Raw genomic sequence first — 21,210 nt, 5'->3', positions numbered from 1 at the left:
CCATATCAAACTCTTCTATTGCAGCAACATTAGATGTGGCATTTTCATCTATGAATTTGGCAATGCTAGTTTCAACAATTCTAGTGCTTTTGGATGGACAATAAAATCTGTAACCCTTTGATTTGTCTGGATAGCCAATGAAATAGCAGCTTGTGGTTTTGGGGTCCAATTTCTTTTCATTTGGGTTGTATAACTTTGCTTCTGCCTTGCAGCCCCAAACCCGAAGGTGTAGTAGCCCTGGTTTTCTCCCTGTCCAAAGCTCAAAAGGGGTCTTGTCTAACACTTTACTCGGTGCCCTATTAGATATGTAGTTAGCTGTCTTTAAGGCTTCCCCCCATAGGAAACTAGGTAATCCAGTGTTGCACATCATCGACCTAACCATTTCCATAAGGGTTCTATTTCTTCTTTCAGCCACTCCATTTTGCTGTGGAGTTCCTGGTGTGGTGTATTGGGCTTTTATGCCATGTTGCTGCAGGTACAAGGCAAATGGCCCCATGTGTTGTCCAGCCTCAGTGTATTTCCCATAAAACTCTCCTCCCCTGTCAGATCTCACAATCTTTATTTGCTTTCCAAGTTGTTTCTCAGCCTCTGTTCTAAATATTTTAAAAGCTTCAAGTGACTGTGATTTCTCAGAGATGAGATACACACTGCAAAACCTGGAAAAGTCATCTATAAAAAGAATAAAATAGGAATTCTTGCATATGGTCTGAATCGAAAAGGGTCCACAGATATCAGTGTGAACAATTTCTAACAACTCACTGCTTCTATTTGCTCCTATCCTTCTGGTCATTGTTGTTTTCCCTTTTATGCATTCTATGCATTCTGCAAAATCTGAGAAATCAAGGTTGGGAATGATGTTTTCTTTAATCATAACCTGCATTCTTACTTTAGAAATATGACCGAGCCTCTTATGCCATAAGACTGATGAGTTTTCATTTGTTCTGGACCTTTTATTCATTGTCAATACATTTACTTCATGCATTTCATTGTGTATGTTAGTTTCAGAACATACCAATTTCCAGTGATCATTGATAAGAGCAGCATTACCAACCAAAGAAGAATTTAAAAACAATTGCAAGCCACTTTTATTGATAATAAAATCATAATTCTTCCTAACAAGTTGAACAACTGAAACCAAATTCCTACTTAATGATGGGATTACAAAAACTTCATCTAAAACTAAGACAAAGCCTGTTCCTAAACTAATGCTGACAGCTCCTATGGCCTTGACTGCAACTTGCATCCCATTTCCTACTCGAATGTTAACTTCATCCCTCCTTGGTGTCCTCCTTCTTGTGATACCCTGCAAAGAATTTGCAATATGGATGGGTGATCCTGTATCAATCCACCAAGAATTAAGGGAAGAATCAACTAAGTTAACTTCGAGATAAAAGCAATGGAAATTACCTTTCTTTATCATCCATGCTTTCCACTTCATGCAATCTTTCTTAAAATGGCCAGGTTTGTGGCAGTGAAAACACTTAAACTTAGTGGTTTTCACTGCCTTTAGGCTATCTGAAATTGGTTTGGAGCTGCCAGCCCCATCAATTGTTCCTCTTGGTTTCGAAAATTGCTTCTTGTTCTTAAATCCTTTCTTCCCATTATTTTCCTTATGCACGAAATTCACTTCAGCTACTGCCTTACCCTTCTTGTATTTTTCCTCAGCTTTGACACACATACCAATAAGCTCATTGAGTGTCCATTTTTCCTGTAAAGCACTGTAGATGTCACTGAGGTATTCATACTGCTGTGGCAGTGACATCAAAACCTGATGGACCAGAAACTCATCAGCTATTGGTATCTTTAATGCCTTCAGTTTGGCTGCAATATCAATCAAGGACATCACATACTCTCTCACACTTCCCCTGCCATCATATTTCTTGTTAGTCAATGCAGCCATGAGGTTACTGGTTTCAGCCTTTTCGGACTCTTTGTATTTCTCACTGATGGACTCAAGATAGGCTTTAGCAGAGTCATTGTCCTCAATTCCTCCCTTTACAATGTCTGCCATGTTTCTTTTCATAATCAGAAGTGCCATTCTGTTGGCCTTTTCCCATTTCTCAACCTTAGCCTTTTCATCCCTAGTACTTGCAGCTGTTATTGCAGTTGGTTTGTCTTCTCTTAATGCTAAATCCAGATCATTCAAGCCCAGCACAATTTCAATGTCTTGCTTCCACTTTTTGAAATTGTGACCATTCAGAGGTTCAATGCTTGCGAAACTCATGGATGCTGATGAATAAACAATAAGAATAATGTTGAAACTTAATAGATATATTAGTAATATACCCCAAAACTTCAGATATTTTTCACTGCATAAAAACAAATTTGTGCTGTTTTACACAATGAAAAATAATATGATGTTGCATTCCCTCATAATATTTCTTGTTCTAAAACTCCTTCTGCAGTTTGTTTAGCAGAATTAGCAATTACAAGAAGGACTGATTTTTATAAGTGGACTTGCAACCTGTATATGAATTCTATATCTTAAGTGTTCAGAGGGCCTGATCTCTTGTAAAGAGAGCCAACAAAAACCTAAAATATTAGACTTCATTCTTTATGATGTCGAAATCTGTCTATTTTGGTTTCAGTGATTATTATGCAGAAGGATTTGTTATTTCTGCATAATAAAAACTGAACTTAATACCAAATATATTAATGAAGTTTCAACTTCAATCATGCAGCGGATTAAATTTATACTGAACACCTTACCCTAGTCTAACCTTAATACATATACTGAATTACAATTGGTGCATAAACTAATTTTGGTGAACAAGCAAGTTACCAACAAGTAATGATAGAATAAGGTGAAAACTCAAATTGTAAATCAAGTGCAGAATTCATGTGCTTTTCCAGGATCAAAACGATAAACAAATATTCATTATGAATTAGGTAGTTGGTATATGAAGGTTTGTAAACAACTTCAGATATAATTACAACTCGATTTTCTTAAACTGAAACAATAACTAGAAAGATTTGTATCTGTGTATAATTAGCTCTGATACCACATGTAAGTTTCTTTATACATCTTTTAGCATACACAACTCATAAGCACAAATCAAATATATATATGTATATGTTCTGCATTTTATGAAATAATCATGCTGTCATAACAGGTAATCACGCAGCAACACATACCTGATGATGCCATGTCTGTTTTGCAGGTATTTGACTAGCAGTCCAGATGCACACCAGTTGCTCGATGATAAGTCACAATGCACAAGTCTTCCAGCCAGCACAATGCTTCAGAACTTCACACGAGATGGGGCAGTGAATGAATAGCTCAAGTAATTGTGTGGCAGGGGACCTATGCTTTATATAGTGTCTTGAGATCCCGAGTGTCCTCCCACTAAGGTACCTCTCTCTCAATCCTAATTAGACTCCTATATAAAGACTTATTTAGTTATGCTTAGTATACAACATATAGCATTGGTATCCAAGTAATCCTAGTCCATATTGGTTTAGGATTCCATCCTTATGTGGACTGGTTATGTAATGGTTTAGTTAATCTCCTTATTACTTGCTGCTTAAGTAAAACAATTAGTTGAATCCTAGTAGAACAAGGCCTAATGTCCATGAGCATCTTACATATATATATTCTCTGTTAAATCAATGTATCATATGTATATACATGCATGCAATATAGGTGGTCAATGGAAACTAATAGCTTGCAATATACATGCATGCTATATATTCTCTGTTAAATCAATGTATCATATATATGTATATATACTTGTTGCCGGAGATTTTTGGGTTCTTGGTATTGCTGAGCAGCACTTTCATTGGGTGGCCGGTGTCACTGTTTTCATGGAAGATGAGGTTTTGGATTTGGAACTGCGAGAACTGAAGCAACCCATATATTATTGCTGTTGTGAATTTCTTTCTTTGTTGGGAACTTGGGAAGGAAAATGTTTGTGTTTGTTTTCAAGGGATTGGAGCAGAGAAAGATGGAAAAAAGGAGATGGGTTAAGAGGAAAAGTTGTATGTAGGCTTGTAGGGAGATTGATTCTTTGTATGCACTTTGCAACTTTATTCTATTCCTGTAGAAGAACTTTGTGCTAATTATAAGGTATTGTGGCTTTTGGTGGAGGAAAATTTAGAGTATGACAGACTTTCTATGGACTATGATAGTCAGTAAAGCACAGACAAGCCTTGCAGTTTGCAATTTGCAATTTGCATAGAAGTAAGAAGTTTGTGGTGTGAACTCTAGTGTGGGTTTCAGCCTGATCTGCACTTAATTAATGGTACAGTGTTGGGTTGTTTAGGCTTTAGGGTACACACACACAGGGCCTTTATGTAATCTTCTTTGGAACCATCATGTTGATTGAACTGAGACAAGCTCACTTTGACTTCTAGGCTAAGTAATCTAATCCCATGCCACTTCCTATATATAGTTATTTGTAATGTAGGCACACAAAGATTGGCCGCTACTATATGTATAGCTTTTGGTTGTTGTTGCGGCATTTACCATAGTTTTAGAATGATTTACATGCACCTATGACAAAAGTTCGACTCTCGTTCTCCTCTTCCGTTGAATAAAAAAGTTAAAGATAACGAATTAATATGCAAAACATTGTCAAAATTTTGTTTAGGCCCTAACATATTGTCACTAAACATAGGTGTAGTTACTGCATCTAGTACTAGTGGCTAATGCTCATGTCATTTCTACCCAAATCATTTTGTTCAAACTTACATCTTGTTTTGTTTTTGTCCGGCAAAAAAACCACTTCCACCTTGTTTGAATTTGGGCCACTTGCTCGGAGCCCAATGAGGCCCATTAGGTCCATATTGCAACATTATCATATGATATGGACCCTCCCAAGTTCCAGCTCCCAAGTTCATCAACCTCCGCCTCACTTCACGGGCCACACGATCACACCACATACAGTCTGTGTAAGTCTAAGATCTCTGGGAGCGAGTCCGCCATTCGAGCTCTCCGTCACCGTCGCCGGAAAACCCACAAACACATTCCTTAAAACCGCAGGTCTATCTCTCTCTATCTCTACTAATTGGTTTTTGGGTCAAATCTGAAAACTTTGAAAACACATTTTGATGACGACATGACCCATAGAAACACAAACCCAGTTGTTTTCTCAGTCACTGTTTGCGCTTAACTACCTAGTCAACCGTTTGGTTTCAAAAATGCTAGCTCAAACAATGCCTGGCTTATGTTTCTTTGTTTATGTTTATCTACTATTCTACTTCTTTCCAGGACTCTTGGATTTGATAATACAAGGAGCTCGAGCATTATGTAAAATTTGTCACATTTCTAATTGGTTTCGTTTGTTTGTTTGTTTGTTTTAGAATTCTGATTGAGCAGTCTAAGGAGCTCAGCTTGAGATATGTTGATAATTGGGGCGGTATTGGTTCTGGGCATCGTTCTGGGAATCTTCATCTTCATCTCACGTGACTCAAAATCTGGTATTTTCTCTTTTTTTCTTTGATGTCATTCTTAAAGGAAAAAAATTTACTAGGTTTGCAGAAGTTAAAAAGTTTGAACCTTGACAAATAAATCTGTTTCGAATTGGTTTATAAAACAGAAGATCTCTTTGGGTGCAGGGCGTACCAAAAGAGTTCAGTCAAATACTAAAGATCAGAAGGTATGTTAATTATTAATAACCCCTTTTTTTTTTTGGAAATACCAATGAATTTTTAAGGAAGTGCTTATGTTATTTTAGACTACTAAAGCTGAGACATGTTTTAAATGACCTGTTTTCTTTAGACAGCCAAAAGATACACTAAAGCTGAAGTCTCTTTGCATAATAAGAGAACTGATTGTTGGATAATTCTCAAAGACAAGGTAACAATGTAACATCATGATTTTTTCAGTTGGTTCAGGTCTCTAAGTCTCTTGTGTATCTTGTGTATTCACACTTGTATATTCCTTGTGTAAACAAAAAAACTTGGTAGGTATATGATGTTACCTCATATGTAGAGGAGCACCCAGGCGGCGATGCCATCCTAGCACATGCTGGGGATGATTCAACTGAAGGGTTCTATGGGTAAGTGCTCCTTGTGACTGAATGGTTTCCTTTTCATTACTCATTTGGAAATAATTAGAAGAGCATTATGTTTCTCCACTCATTGTTGCTTCCATAAATTTTGATGACGATGTCTCTTCAACTGATCTTTTAATGATCAAAGTTTTCACTGGCTGTGTAGTAGTTAATGTAAGTCACTGGGATCAACTACTTATGTTTAAGTCAGAAAGCTTTATACTGGGTGTCTTGGCTGTATGAAAATGAAACCCAGACAAGATACTGGTCAATTGGGAATTGATATAGATTGCTTCTCTCTTAAGATAGCACTACAGACATGTAAAATGAACCCCTACTTTGACTTCTCTCGTGCTTTGGATCCCAAAGTATGCTTTTGGTATTGACATACATAATGAGTTGTGACTTTTTCTTTCTGTTATCTTTACTAATTATTGATGTATATTAGCGCATTTTATTGCATTTCAAGGTTATGGCAATGATGATCTTGACATTTTCTTATTGATCTTCACTTTTCATGTGGTAGGCCACAACATGGTACCCGAGTCTTTGACATAATCGACGACTTTTACATTGGATATCTGGAGCTGTGACCAATTAGAGTCATTAGTTTGTATAATCAGTGGGAGAATGTAGTCTGAGATTCCTATTCTTCTTTTTGCATTTTTGTCTAAGTGCAGCATTGTTTCTGTAGACACTCATTTTCTAGTCAGTTTCAGTATTGCATTTATCACCTGTTCGTTAATGGATTTGGTTTGTCATCTAATGACATGTTCTTCCTAAAGAATTCTCATTGCAAGCTCCCCGATAACATTTTAGATTTGTATCCGCTACATTACTTGGAAATACAGTGTTTCTCTGATCAGTTTCGAGTTAGCCCAAATAATGGAGGGTGGAAAAATTGGTTAGGATTAGTATAGTTCAAGAGTAACATCTTTTTCAATGTAACAAAAATAAAAACGTAGTTATTGGAAGGTTTCACATACAAAATGCACATGCTTTGTATTCTGCTGCTAAAAGATGAGCAAAAGGTTCAAATTAACAAATCTGTAATTGAGGCAAGATATCGTGGTAAGACTTTAAGACCATAGGAATATCACATCTCCACTGGCTATCATTTGAATCTCAACTGTAGAAGAATTTAAGTTACAGAACTAAGAAAGTAAAAAAAAAGAATGAGATTGCAAATTACAAGTCAACCCAGCCAAGGGTGGGTTGGGGTCAAAGAATCAAATGGATTGAATGGAGAGTAAAAAATGGAACAAAAATTTCTAAAACACTTTAATCAATCAATAATGAATGGCCAAGCAATCAATCCAACCCCAACCAAATTTTCTTCCACCACTCTCGTCGCCCATCCGATCTTGAAGCTGGGCAAAGTGATCATAAGATGTTTCACTAAACACATTTCTAGATATCATATTTCTTCGGCTGACGCCACTGTGCCACAGTTCTGGCCAAGGAGCTGAGGAATGACAATTTAGGAGGAGCTCCTTTCTTCCCTAAATGCTTTCCTCCCAAATCCGTATATACAGGACCCATATCCTTGCTTCGTTCAATCTTCGGTGAAAACATATCAAAAACAATTCAGAAGAAACAACTGAATATTTTTTACTTTTTTTTTTTTTTTCATATAGTGGACAAACTGAAGTTCTTGAAGTTAAAAAGAGAGGGTTTAGCCAGCATACCTTGAATATCTTCCCATCCTTTAAGTGATATCGGATACCAGACCAATTTATAGACTGAGTAAAATGAGAGCGCATGGCAGAGATGGGGTATAAAAAATTATCTACTAGAAGTGCAATAAATACCTGCCCAATTCAAAACCAGTACATGCACATTAGAGAGTACTCATTAGCCATCAACAACATGTCCCAGCTCCAACTGTAAAGTGAAGTTTTGATATTTATATATAAAATTCGGCTTTTACAAATATCTGCTGCTTCTATGGTATTTCCAAACAAAACCTTAGAGTAGTTCACTTAGCTTAGTTGTGTCTTCTTTGTTTAATTAGTGTGTTAGCTTGCTATCAGATCTCTGATTGCAAGAGGTCTGAATTCAAAACCTCTGATCTAGTGGTGGCGAGACTACCTATATGTTTTTAGTCTCTCAAACATCTGAATCCAACTATTTACATCCAGTCACTCACAGGTCAAAAAGATATTCCACTTGCTAACAACAATTACTACAACGAGTACTGGTTAAAGTTTTTCTATAAAACAGGAGTTAAATGGTGAAACTTTACAATAATAGATGCCATTCAATCCACTGTATAGAGAGAGAGGGATGGGTTACTTACAAGACCCCAGTTGTAAGTAGCAAGTGAGAGTTTAGGTGCCTCTGGTGATAACATGTTGCATAGATGAACTTCTATCCTTGTCAAGTTCCACATTGAAAGAAGTTCTGTAAATGTGCATACAGCTAGGCAGGCTACCAGTTTCAACCCTGGGAAAAAAGTGGTTGGAATGGTCAGGACTACATATATTGTTGCATAAGAAAAAGAATTCAAATTTATGGTGCATGTCTCAAGCTTGAACTTATAATTCCGGAGTTGAGAAAATAAATGGTGAAAACAGAAGATGCATGTATTTGACATGAAGATCAAACCTTATCTCGCATACTCATTTTCCACACAGGTTTGTTCTAAATCAACATGACTAACCTAAACTAAAAGGAAAAAGTAGAGTGCTCACCACCAAAAGTGAAGGTTGTTTCTTCAATTGAATACCCCTTTATATACATTCGTAGGGCTGCTGTGATATGAACCAAGGTCATTAAGTATGGTGTTACAAATCCCCATGAGAGATAGCAGTGGGTAGTAAACAATGCACGGTTCATAATCCAATTAACCGTTGTAGTATATGATTCCAATACAAATGTCTGCTTCCTCAAGTAATTCCAATACCTACATGAGAAGTCAAAAGATTTAAGCATGAAGTATGGCAGTTTTGGATTTAAATAAGTTTGCATTACAAACCTTGAAAAACTAAGATCACTTGCAAGGGGATGAGGAAATACGGCAACTGGAGGTGATGTGATGAGCCTCTTATGAGCCCCTGTAAATAGAGAATAATATCAGCAATAATGCATAACTACTTTAAACATACTGAACAAAAATCATGGAGAAAGCCATGATGTGATGTCTCCCCTCCCCTTGTAAAAGCTTGTTCCCCAACCAAAATAGGTAAAAAAGGGTACTGGAAGATCACATATTTAACATTTTAACAAGCAAAAGCAAATAGTATGCACCAGATATGGTCTAGCTTGGGAGGATATTTACATATCACGTAATCAAGCAGACCACCAGAGGTCGAAGATGAAGGTGAGGGCAAGGAAACCTAGGTTTCAACTTAAAGAATATTGAAACCCCGGGAGAGCGACCAATGATGGTATAATGCAAGGTGACAAGATCAATGTGTCTACACCTACTCAATCAGATTGCATAGAAAACATCAATGAGTATATTACCAGCAATAGCTGCAAGAGTCATATCATCAGAGTAACCACCGTCTCGAAGTCCTGAGACCACACCATAGCGATCAAGTCTAAAATCATCTGCATGCATCTGCAAATCATCTACAACAGTTAAACAACATCTCTATTTAGTGCATGCATGAATTAAAGAAGGTAACTGATACTTGCCATCATGCACCCTCCCCACAGAAAGAATGTCCTTCCACCAGTAGCAAAGCCCATTGAGCAAGGCTGTAGACAAAAAAAATTCCAGAAATCTATGAGTCGGACTATAATTGGGATAAAGTGGAGGAAGCTTAAAGATAAAATACAAGAAATAACTTCAAACTTCAAAGTATAGATACTTGTACTCAAAGTATAGATACTTGTACTATTGTATATGAAAAAATTTGGAGCACAGGTAGTCGATGGTGCCATACCATATGATATTCATAAATGCAGTAACTCCCTAAGCTTCCCGAAGGTAAATCAAGAGGGTATCCAGTTTGAATAAATATCTGCAAATAATTTCCAACAGAATTAACCCCATAAGAGAATCCACAGCTAACACAACCACATGAACCAAAACAATAAATGTCCAAAAAAGAGAAGTATAAGATAGGTTATAATATAGTGTCAGCATACAAAGATCATACGTCAGGATTTTTCTCCATCTCAGCAGTTAGGGCTCCAATTGACCCAGGGTGAAGCCTAACATCATCATCCAAAAATAATACATACTTGCTGTCTTTGTGCATTTTCTCCACCCCAACCTGCAAAAAGATATTACTATCTATTAATTAACATGATTGGGCACAAGAGAATCACATGCTTCAAAGTTCAAACCACGTAGGCAGAAAGTTTGAACAAGAATAGGTAATAAGCCTCAAGCTCAAATTTCCCTATCTGTTTGTAAGTTCAGCTTTCATTTTCCTTCTACATGAATCCTCAAAGGAAACGCTACACAATAATCAGTCTGATCCGGTACCTAGTCTAAACATATAACACACAAGAGTGATAAACAAATTTATATTCCTGTATAATCTAATTCCAAAACAAAAGCACTTCAGCATAAAGGAGAATTATAAATACATTCTGACAGGAGAAGATAAAACATTAATTTTATTAGACCTTTGCACTTGCCCTATCAAAGCATGCATCATTTGGTACAATAAATACATACCAATTGATTGTGAATTTTCTGACTACAGGTTGTTGAAAGACCAGCTACAATAACCTTAGCATCAACCTCATCCTGTAAAGGAACCATGGTAAAATGAGTAAAGCAGTTAGACATATCATATAGGCATGCATGCAAACATAAGGATACTGAGTAAGAATGGTTTAGTTTCAAAACAGCACTTTCAAAAATATCCAGATGAAGAAAAGTCATCCTTCCAAGCACATGTTACATAACTTTATCCTAGATATTTTCTTTTTCAGAATATCAAGAGATTTCATATTTAAAACAAAAAATCATGATTTTTCTGAAGTTATATATACCTTAAGATCTGATAATAACATCGATACAGCACGGTAAGCAGGGTCGTCTGTACTTTCCACCACAAAAAGAAATTCTAAAGGACCACCATAGAGAGATGTGACCTGTGTTCATTAATGAAGCAAAACCATAAACAGTTAGATCATACAAATATTTGGAATTGGTGAATCAACTTGCACATGGATTTTAACTCAAAATTTTGAAAAGGTTCAAACGGCTGGCCACCAGCTTTAAAGAGAATTTGAAACACTTCATCTGATAATCTAATCATTCAGAAAGTAACTTAATATTAACAAAAACACAATCTATTGACAGGAATGGAAGCGTCCTTCTCACCTGACTTGTCCAATTATGTAAATTGTGTTCTCCAAATCCCTTTAAAGGCATAACAACTGATACTCTTGCAAGTTTGACTTGATTTGAGTGTTCAAGTTCATTGATATCATGGCAAAGGAAAGCAAAGCTATTCCCACGTTGCATGCTATCCTTCATTCGTTTAATCTCTCTATTCCTGAGGGGAAAAACAGACAAAAACAAAAAAATCTTGAATACCAAACAAAAAATGGAAGTTCAGCATTGAATAAGCCATAGAGGTCATTCCAGTGGTTCATACTACACTGGAGCCAAAATATTCATTCAAGTACCTGACATAAGCTGCACAAGCCCACCCAAAAGCAAGAGTCAAACAGATGAAACATCCCTACACCACAAATAAAGAAATTAGATATGTATAGTCACACCACAACATCAAAGGACCCAAGAAATAAAAACAATGAAATGGGAACAATGAGCAACCACTGGTAACCAACCAAAAGAAAATATTGCCAACTATTTTAGTCTAATAATATGAATATCTTGAACTTCCAAATCTCAGAGAAGTGTAATTTACACTTCCTATAAAGAAACTAATCTTTCAATTAGAAATTAAAATACAGAATCACCTAAGCTATTGAAAAATGTAGTTGTAATATAAGTCGACTTTCGGCATGAGAAGCTGCCAGCCAGCGGATACTTTTCTAACACTTTATCTATACATATGCCAAAAAAGAAGGAAATCCATGAAAAGAAAAAAACTAAGAGTTTCTTAGCCATTTTTTTTTTAAATAAAGAGAAAGGAGAGGGAGAAGAGAGACAAGGGAGGTGGGGAACAAAGGAATGAAGACATATAAAATTAAAATAAAAAACACAAAGAATCATTTAAGAAGTCATTAATTTATAGTTTAAAAATCATTCGAAAGTATTTTCTCCTCTCTCACCTCTGCTCTCTTCCTCTCTCTCCAAAAAACAGAAACAAAAAAGTGAAAACATGACTAAACGGGTCTACAGGAAACCTATTCATGAAATTGCAAACACATTATCAATATAGGAAAAACAGATTAACATCAAACTACCAATGATTATGACCTAAAATTAAATATTTGACCTCTAATATGCAACGAAGTACGGATTTCACACAGAAAATAAAGAATTACACCTCATGTAGTGCCTGGTCAGAATCTGAGCTTAATTGTCTATTACAATATAATATCCCGTGTTATAGACAAATAAATAAATTTTAATTTATTTTTTTGGCAACAATCCAATTTAAAATTTGAATTTGCGAATTTCACAATTTTAGCCTAAATTTAGGACCTGAATTTGAATTGTATGATTGTATCAAGCAATTTAGCCAATTCGAGACACGAACGCATAAAACACAAAGAAACAAGATTTTCTAGTCGTGAAATTTCTCGGCAGCCAAAAAGACCTGGATCTGAACAGACGCAAAAATCTCAACAAAAAAAAAAAAAAAAAAAAAGAGAGGAAGCAAACCTGGAGCTGGATGAAAACTGCGAGGGGGCTACAAAACGTTCTGCTGAGAGAGAAGAGAAACGAATCAAAAGGATCCAATGCAGACATTGTGTTTGTGTAAATTCGATTCTCTCTGTATCTGGTGTATATCTCTCTCTCTATCTCTCAGTCTTTTCCTCTGAGTTGCGTTGCGTGCGTGTCCGTTTGTTTGTCCAGGGGAGAAGACGAAGATGGCGAGGAGAGAAGCCCGAGGCTTGAGCTACGCAGACATTCTCTCTCAGATCGCCATGGACGACGAACGAAGACGAACAGCGTCGAGAAAAACGTAAGAGAGAGATAGAAGGGCGATAGAGAGAGAAAGAAGGGGGAGGGGTTAGAGTGAGAGAGCGCGTAATTTTATATTTCGAAGACACAAGAGTACCAAGACAGGTTTGGGGGGGGGCTGGTTGGCTCTGAGGGCTGGCTGGGCCTGATGGACCACACAACCCAATACAACACAACCCAACACAACACAACACAACACAATACAACAACCAATCCCCTTATTCCCTTCTCGTGCTGCCTTTTCTCCTTTTTAAGGTTGAGATTTTAGAGAGAGAGGGAAAGGAGCGGAGAGAGATTGATACAGTTGGGTTGGTTGTTATTTATACATAACAACAACCTAGTGAGAATTGAGAGAACGTCTGACGTGGCACCCAAGGTAGATGCTTCTTTATGATTCGAATCTTTAATTTGCTCTGTTGTACTACCTTTTTTTAATTTCAAAAAGCACCATAGTATATCCTCTTTCTTAATTCCAATCCGAGTCATACAAAGAAGATTAACATGAAAAATGGCCTGGTATAACTAGATTTGACGCTATAGTCTTTGTTTTTTTTAAATCTCTTATATGAGCTAGATTGTTCCTAACTCTTATTTATTTGGGTTTGTACATTGTTTCAATTCGGCTATGATTTTTTATGCTATATAAATTCTTTTAATCATGAAAATTTTGTATTTTAATAGTAAAATAGTGAATTCAATATATATATTATTGCTAATGATTATTTGGTTTAGTGATCGCATATAATCTCATTTTGTCTTCAGTTTAAAACTCATAGAAGCCATCAAGGAAATAAATATATTTGTATATCATTTACTGCTTGTATAGTTGTATGTTAGATTTTTTTTTTTTTTTCCGGAGAAAATTAAGAAAAAACACAAAGAAGTTTCCTAGTTAATTTAGCCTCACTACGTTGCCTGCTAATGCCTAGCCAGCCTAGGAATGCTTCATTGCAATTAATTGGAAATCAATGTATCTTATATAAACTGGAGAGTGGGGATGATTGTCCTCATTTTGTAGTTCATTATTGCCGTTTGACAATTTTACAAAATAAGAAATATAATATAGGATGCTGAGCAATTATTGGGCACGAATCAAGAGTCAAGTCTACTCGTGTACGCTAATTAATTGTGTTTTATTAAAATACCTAATTTACATGAACAATGTGATCACGAATGAAAGAATAAGAAAAAGAGAAAATTCAGAGGAATTGAGAGAAGGAGATAGAAGAAAGTGAAGTCTTTTGATTATGATCAAGATGATTACAAAAGAATATGATCGTGTACAGGGACGAATCTAGGATTTTAAAATGGGGTGGGCTAAACTTAGCTTACGAGTGAAACTCGACCGTATAATGAATTTCATTAGCAAAAAAAAAAGTTACACATAGTTAGGGGAAACATAATGAGTCTTACCCTAAAAATGCATATCTAAACAAATGAAAAAAATCACACAAAAAAAAAGATAGCAATACAACAATTAAACATGCAATGCAAATACAATATACATACTATCTAAGTTGGGTCATATGTTTCTTCAAATAGCAAAAATCATTAAGTATCGATACTATTAGAAAATTTTCTTTTAATGTGGATGATCATACAATAATAACTTGTAGACCTATAAGTATGAGTCACTTAGTTAATACCTTGAAAATGAATATCTACACATAAAAGACATACAACTTAAATTTAGAATTGCATGTCTATTGTTTATATGTTCCCAATTTTTCAAATCTCAACTTGATAGGTTCCCAATTTAGAATTTTATATTGTTTTATATGTTCCCAATCAATTTGTAATTTAACCATCACAATAATCAAGCTATAGTTTAATCAAAAAAATAATCAAACCCTAATTTAATTATAAAAAATAATCAAAGCTCTAATTTTAAAATTGCAAAAATTTCTAATTTTAATAGATAGTTGAGCCAAAAAAAAGGAGTATAGAGATTGGGTGCAAATACATATATAATACCTTGGCGGCTTGGCACCCCTTGGAGATTTGAGGGTTGAGCTATTTGTGTGGGGCCGGGGAGATAAGTTTTGGAGCTGCAGAGGAAAGAAGTTGGAGCAAGTGCGGATCTATGGGCTGTTTTTGGGGGGAGTGGAAGTAAGTAAAAGTAATTTTTTTTCATTAAACAAAGAGGCAGTAGCTGCAGCATGTGAGAAGTTGTTCCTCAGCAGAAAAAAAAAAAATACTTAAACTGTAGGTAGTGGGCTACTGTGCTTGGGATGGAAATTGGATGGGCTAAGCTACCTAGGTAAGCTAAAAAACCAGAAAAGAGCATGGGCTGCAGCCCACAACGTGCATTCGTCACTGATCGTGTAGATATATACATGAGCTAAGCTAAGCTTACAAAGCCACAACCCAGCTAACCAGACTAACTGAATTATAACCAAAATACTAACAGACCCAACCATGTGTCATAACCTCATAAGTTGAATAGTAATTAAATTTGAACGGCTATATTCACTGAAATACAAACACGTGGCATCATACTTAGGCTTAGGCTCCGTTTGGGATTGCGGTGGAGGACCCAAAACCCAGCTAACCAGACTAACTGAATTATAACCAAAATACTAACAGACCCAACCATGTGTCATAACCTCATAAGCTGAATAGTAATTAAATTTGAACGGCTATATTCACTGAAATACAAACACGTGGCATCATACTTAGGCTTAGGCTCCGTTTGGGATTGCGGTGGAGGACCCAAAAGCTGCTGTGGATGACAATTCTCAATCATCTACAGCAGTTTTGGTGTTTGGTAAAAAAATAAAAAATTGCTTTTTCTCACAATCTCAACTCCTCACAGCAAAAACAGAAAGCAGGTTTGTAAGTGCTTTTGAAAGCTGCAGTGACTCACAACAACAATGAATATTTTATTTTACTCATAATATTCTTATTGATTTCTATAATTTTTATTTGTTTATTTAAATTAAAAAATATGTTCATTGTTAGTTATATTTTATATTGTGATAATTAATTATGATATTTTATTTATACGATTAAAATTATAATATGCTTACAAAAATAATAGGCATACTTATTTAATAATGTTGTTCTTAGAAAAATTAATGCTAATAAAAATTTGTAGTCAAAAATTTCAAAAACAAGTAAAAAAAACATTTCATTTTTACCAAACAAATAAGTGAAATGCACTTTCAGCATCATGTCCATTTTAGTAATTATACACAATCACAGCATTTTTATATTAACATTTATCAAACACTTTGATACTGTTTTTTGCACTCACAGCACTTTTGAAAACATAGTTTATCAAACACTCAACTGCTTTACTTTACAGCTGACTTTACTTCACAGCTGTTTTACTTCACAGCTGTTTTTTCGCACAGTAATACCAAACTACTTTGTCAGTCGTGGAAGTTATTAGTAAATCAAGGAAAATTAGCAAAACGTACTACTTTGAAATTAATTAAATAAATTATCTTAATTTAATCTTTGTTTTTTTGTGAGTGAGATCCACGATGAAATTTACATACGTCACAATAATCATCCATATATGTGTGGACAACCGTTCTTAAAAATATTTAACATTAATCCAATTGTTCTTAAATTATCATTATCGTTCATCTAATTTTTTTTAAAAATAAAGACCATGTGGATTTAACAAGTATATTAACAATAAAAATGACCAATATATTTAGTCTCTTTAATTTCAGTGTATTACAACAAAAAATTTGTACTATAGAATCTAATTTGGGTTCTATAGAATCTTCCTTCTCGCGAGTAATAAATCTGCTTATTTCATCACACTAATGTGCACATTTTGCCGGATTCATTAATATGCACTTGTAGATGTCTACAAAGTACAAACCACAAGCACATCATCTTGTGGTCACATGGTGACAACTGATAGAAAGTTATGTTTCACGTACAACAACCAAATGCACAGACGACTTAGTATAATAGGGGAATGATGTGATTATATGTCAAAGTTTGTAGCTCAAAAGTCAAACCCAATAACCTGCTTTTACTTCTAATGAAAGAAAATTTCTAGAATGCAACCTTGTATATCACACAATCATTCTTTTAATTTCGAATATAACAAATTCACTTTTCCTATTTAGGGTATAGAATGAAAACCACCGTTTAATATGATTATATGGATACAAGATGAATATTGTATGGAACTAAATTGGGAAGCCAGATGTATAAGGGAAGTAGTGTTGGTCATCCTCACAAAAAGATGCAAGAGAACTTATGCAATTAAGTGCTTTTTTTTGGCAAGAAGTGGGCTGTCAATGAGCAAGTTAGGTTAATTAACATGCTATCAGCTATGGGAAGGCAGCTGGGATGGGCCATATCAGGACTTGAAGCAGAGGGAGGCATGAGAGCAATCTATATATATTCACTTGCTTCTCAATCACATCACAATATCACATGTTCTTGCCAGCTTTGTAGCCGATGGACCATGTTAGGAAAAGATAGCACATTGATTGTAGTTTGTAGATGGATATATAAAAAAAAAGATAGGAAATTTGATTGTTTGGGGTAATGGGGTCGTACATCCTTAACCTACCAGTCGCCTAATTAATTTGACTTGTGCCTACAATTCTTAGTAGAGGGATGATTGTTAGCTTTCTGAGATTTCTATCATGGATAAGTTATTTGGTCAGCGTGGGCCAATGCATTTGTTGGCAATCAACCATATAACCAATCACGTAGCATTAATTGAGTTTAGGATTGACAAAATATTAGGGAGAATATAACAATTATGGAGATAACGACAGATTTGACATGTATTTTTCATTTCTCTTAGTATGTGATACATGCATTTCTCATATCTCTTAATATGCTATACATATAATAAATTTAGACTTTCGACTTTAAAGAGAGTTAAGTGAGTTAACCGTCTTATACTTTTATATTTAAGTCTAAAAAAGAGTTTTAATTTTGCAGATAGTGGTGGGGACTAAGAGCCACTGTGTTAATTTGCTCACGTATCCGACTTGGCACTTGGTAAGCTTCCTTTTTTGTTTGTTGGTCAAGCACTTGGTAAGCTTCCTAAAGTCTAATGAAAGTATGAAACAACTCAATAAAGTGGACCATGAAGCCGGCACAAGAGGCAAAAAGGGCAGTGGTGTACGAAACTGTCTAGCAGGCATTCATTGTCCATATGACCCAATGGAAATTCTATAAATCTATTCCATGTAGATGACAAGAGTTTGTGGTATGAATGAAGCAGCTATGGCTATAATGATTTCGGCATAACATCATGGGAGTGAAGTGATTGGGAAAGTTGATAGACCATCTTTTAGCACGTGCAGTTTTTTGAGGTCTTAACTAATGAAAAGCATAAAGATGTTCAATGAGCATCTATTGGGCATGACTAGCCCAAGTCCATGTATTTTTCAGGTTTTCTAAGCCCGACGGCTCATAAAAAAAAGCCCAAAAATGTGTACCCTTTCAAACCACATGTTCAAAAGCAATTATACATAGGTGATGAATAAATTAACAACTTGTCAACATCTTACATCCACACTATTCCATATGCAGAGCCTAGAGCAGTTCTAATACTGCAAGTGCAGTTGCAGAAAACGCAAAATTTTAGCTTGACAACATAGCTATAGCTCTATAACTGCAGACAGTACTGTAATGCAGCAATTGAAAGCAGAGCATAATTCATATAATCATGAGAGTTGTGGTAATCATACATTAACGTTAGAATAAGTATCATCAAATTTATGTGCCAAGCTCACAAATAACTTTGAGGACGATCGGGGGCTGTTTCTACAATCAAATTCAGTAATAACATCCATACCTCCCATATATCAGTAGCTTGACAACAGTATCAACTGTGAGGACAACAATTGATGATCCCATTGCATTAACACCAAAAACTAGAGTTGTTATACTACATGTTTCAAATCAAGAGGCGAGAAGAAAATCAAAATTGTAAACCTACTCCTAATTTTAGATAAAGCTCTAAACAGTGCTAATACAAACTACAATGTTTATGATAAAGAGAAATAAAAAAAAGGGCATCATGCTACTATAGACTACTTTATATAAATGAACTGAGCCAGAAAATAAATGGAGGGTCTAATCTGAATATCAATCAAGTCCGTCAATCTGCCCATCAACCACATTAACATCTTTCTTGTAATTGTTCCCCGTTAAGTGATGAAGAAGCACACCAGCTGCAACACTGACATTCAAGCTCTCTACAGCCAAAAATGATCGGAACTCTTGAGCTGAGCACCCATGATTCATATCCACAGTCTCACTATCATCAACTCCACTAGCAGTTACATCCAAAGGAATATTCCCTGGGATTCTAATCAAGTCAGTGCAAGATCTTTCTACCAAAGGCCTCAACCCAGTGCCCTCACTGCCCAGAACAAGAATTGTTGGTACACTGGGCACAACCTCATTCAAAGGAATAGCTTTGGTAGAAACAGAACCTCCAAGAACTCGCCAACCATTTTCAGCCGAGGTTGTTAGGAACTGCATCATATTCTTGCAGTATCTCAACTCCATAAACTCAAGTGAGCCTGCACTTGCTTTGCTCACAACACCACTCAGTGGGGCTGAATTCTTTGCACATAACACCACCCCTGAAGCTCCAAAGAAGTAAGCAGACCTGATGATTGCCCCCAAATTCTGAGGATCTGTAACCTCATCCAAAGCTACCCAAAGAGAACCCTTATCTTCCTCGACTGAAACTGGGTCCAATTCCTTGATTTTTACCATCTCCAATGCAGAAGCATCTAGAACCAGACCCTGGTGAGGTCGATTATCAACAACCATATTAAGATCATGCTTGGACACATCCTTTATACTTAACCCAAGTTTATCAGCCATCCTCAAAACTCTCTCAAAGCTCTTCTTGTCCTTCTTCTTTTTATTATTATTGCTGAAATCCAACCCTTCTTGAATATACAATGCATAAAATTCTCTTCTTCTAGCTGACAAAGCAGCTAAAACTGGACCAACACCATAAACACCTTGGCCAACCATCCTAGGCACAGATGATTCAGTAGCCTCTTTCCATGTCTTTCTACCCCAATTTTCCTGCCTATTCCACCTTTGATTCTCAGGTCTCCGAGATCCAAATTTTTCATCTTCCATTCCCCTGAACCTATATTTAATCTTATCCCACCTTGGATCATCAACAACCTCCATTTCTTCTTCTTTTTCTTCATCTCCTTCTGTATCGGCTTCTTCCAATCTTGCATTCCTCTCACTGTAATCACTTTGCCGATCCTTTACCATACTTACTATTCTAGTTCTACTTTCTTTCCTCCCCTGCTCTCGTGAACCACTTTTCCCAACAAAAGTTTCTGCTGACACCTCCCAAGAAGAACGACCGGTCTTCGACTTATTTTCTTCCCCTGACCTTTTTGCTGATTTGTCCCAAGAGGACTTACTACTATCCCCATCAAAATTCTTTGCAGATTCCCCCCTAGAAGCATTATCGCTGACTTTCTCTAACATCTTAGCAGATTCTTCCCAAGAAGAAAGAGATATCTTTGTAGCTGTTGCTTTCTCCAACCCTTTTGCTTCCTTGGCTTTGGCTGATGGCAACCATGGGAATCTTTTCCCAGCTCTTGCCACACCACTCCCTCCATTAACTTTCTGTGTAGACCAATTCGAAAAACCTCTACTTCTAAGCCTAAATCCGCTTGTGACACTTCTGGGTTTTGCATTAATGCCCCTTTCTACGATCTTATAACAGGAATCGGTTGGAAAATGAACCAAATGGGACATCCCATACGTTTTATGATCAGAACCACATGTGGGTTTAGTGAACCTCACCCAACTAAGGTTTAGTGGGGGTTTTGGATGAGAGCCAATCTGTAAAGATTGGGGCTTTGAGGTGTGGAATGATTTGAAGCATCTGGGTCTTGAACAAACCCTTACAGCCAAGGGAAATGCTTGGCCCTTTGTTAAATTAGTGTACATTTTATTCACTAACTTAAAAATCAGATAACTGAATCGGGAAGCATAAAAAAGGATGCAGAAAGGAACAAAACCTGAATCAGAAACAATATCTGGCGAAAGTAGCAGGCTCTTGATTCACTGTGTACCTTATCCACTCATAATATCCATAGTCCACGGCACATAGCATCGGTTAGCTAAACCCCTCCGAAGTTTATTGAGGATGAATGAGCAGAGACTGAG

At 36.1% G+C, this 21,210-nt stretch overlaps 3 protein-coding genes across 3 annotated transcripts; 1 reads left to right on the top strand and 2 right to left on the bottom strand.

Annotated features, from left to right (window-relative positions):
- Positions 1–4,839: 4,839 nt before the first annotated feature.
- CB5LP (cytochrome B5-like protein) lies at positions 4,840–6,755 on the top strand. Its single transcript, XM_086245050.1, has 6 exons — positions 4,840–4,981; positions 5,302–5,418; positions 5,557–5,597; positions 5,720–5,797; positions 5,908–5,999; positions 6,520–6,755. The coding sequence occupies exons 2-6, from the start codon at positions 5,340–5,342 to the stop codon at positions 6,584–6,586; spliced, it is 357 nt and encodes a 118-aa protein (XP_086101176.1). The 5' UTR covers positions 4,840–4,981; positions 5,302–5,339; the 3' UTR covers positions 6,587–6,755.
- A 304-nt stretch (positions 6,756–7,059) lies between these two features.
- Positions 7,060–13,315, bottom strand: LOC147285377 (Nucleotide-diphospho-sugar transferases superfamily protein). Its single transcript, XM_086243839.1, has 14 exons — positions 12,760–13,315; positions 11,592–11,647; positions 11,284–11,458; positions 10,950–11,051; positions 10,630–10,701; positions 10,103–10,219; positions 9,887–9,964; positions 9,636–9,698; positions 9,462–9,558; positions 8,971–9,049; positions 8,687–8,898; positions 8,293–8,438; positions 7,682–7,804; positions 7,060–7,553 (listed from the first exon to the last, which is right to left on the bottom strand). The coding sequence occupies exons 1-14, from the start codon at positions 12,844–12,846 to the stop codon at positions 7,404–7,406; spliced, it is 1,557 nt and encodes a 518-aa protein (XP_086099965.1). The 5' UTR covers positions 12,847–13,315; the 3' UTR covers positions 7,060–7,403.
- A 5,564-nt stretch (positions 13,316–18,879) lies between these two features.
- On the bottom strand, positions 18,880–21,204 carry LOC147285376 (tRNA/rRNA methyltransferase (SpoU) family protein). Its single transcript, XM_086244326.1, has one exon. It carries the CDS (start codon positions 20,989–20,991, stop codon positions 19,141–19,143), a length of 1,851 nt encoding a protein of 616 aa, XP_086100452.1. The 5' UTR covers positions 20,992–21,204; the 3' UTR covers positions 18,880–19,140.
- Positions 21,205–21,210: the final 6 nt, after the last annotated feature.

This window comes from Dryas octopetala, chromosome 5 (genome assembly GCF_963921425.1).
Source record: "Dryas octopetala chromosome 5, drDryOcto1.1, whole genome shotgun sequence".
Taxonomy (NCBI): domain Eukaryota; kingdom Viridiplantae; phylum Streptophyta; class Magnoliopsida; order Rosales; family Rosaceae; genus Dryas; species Dryas octopetala.
This window is presented reverse-complemented; position numbering and strand designations above follow the sequence as displayed.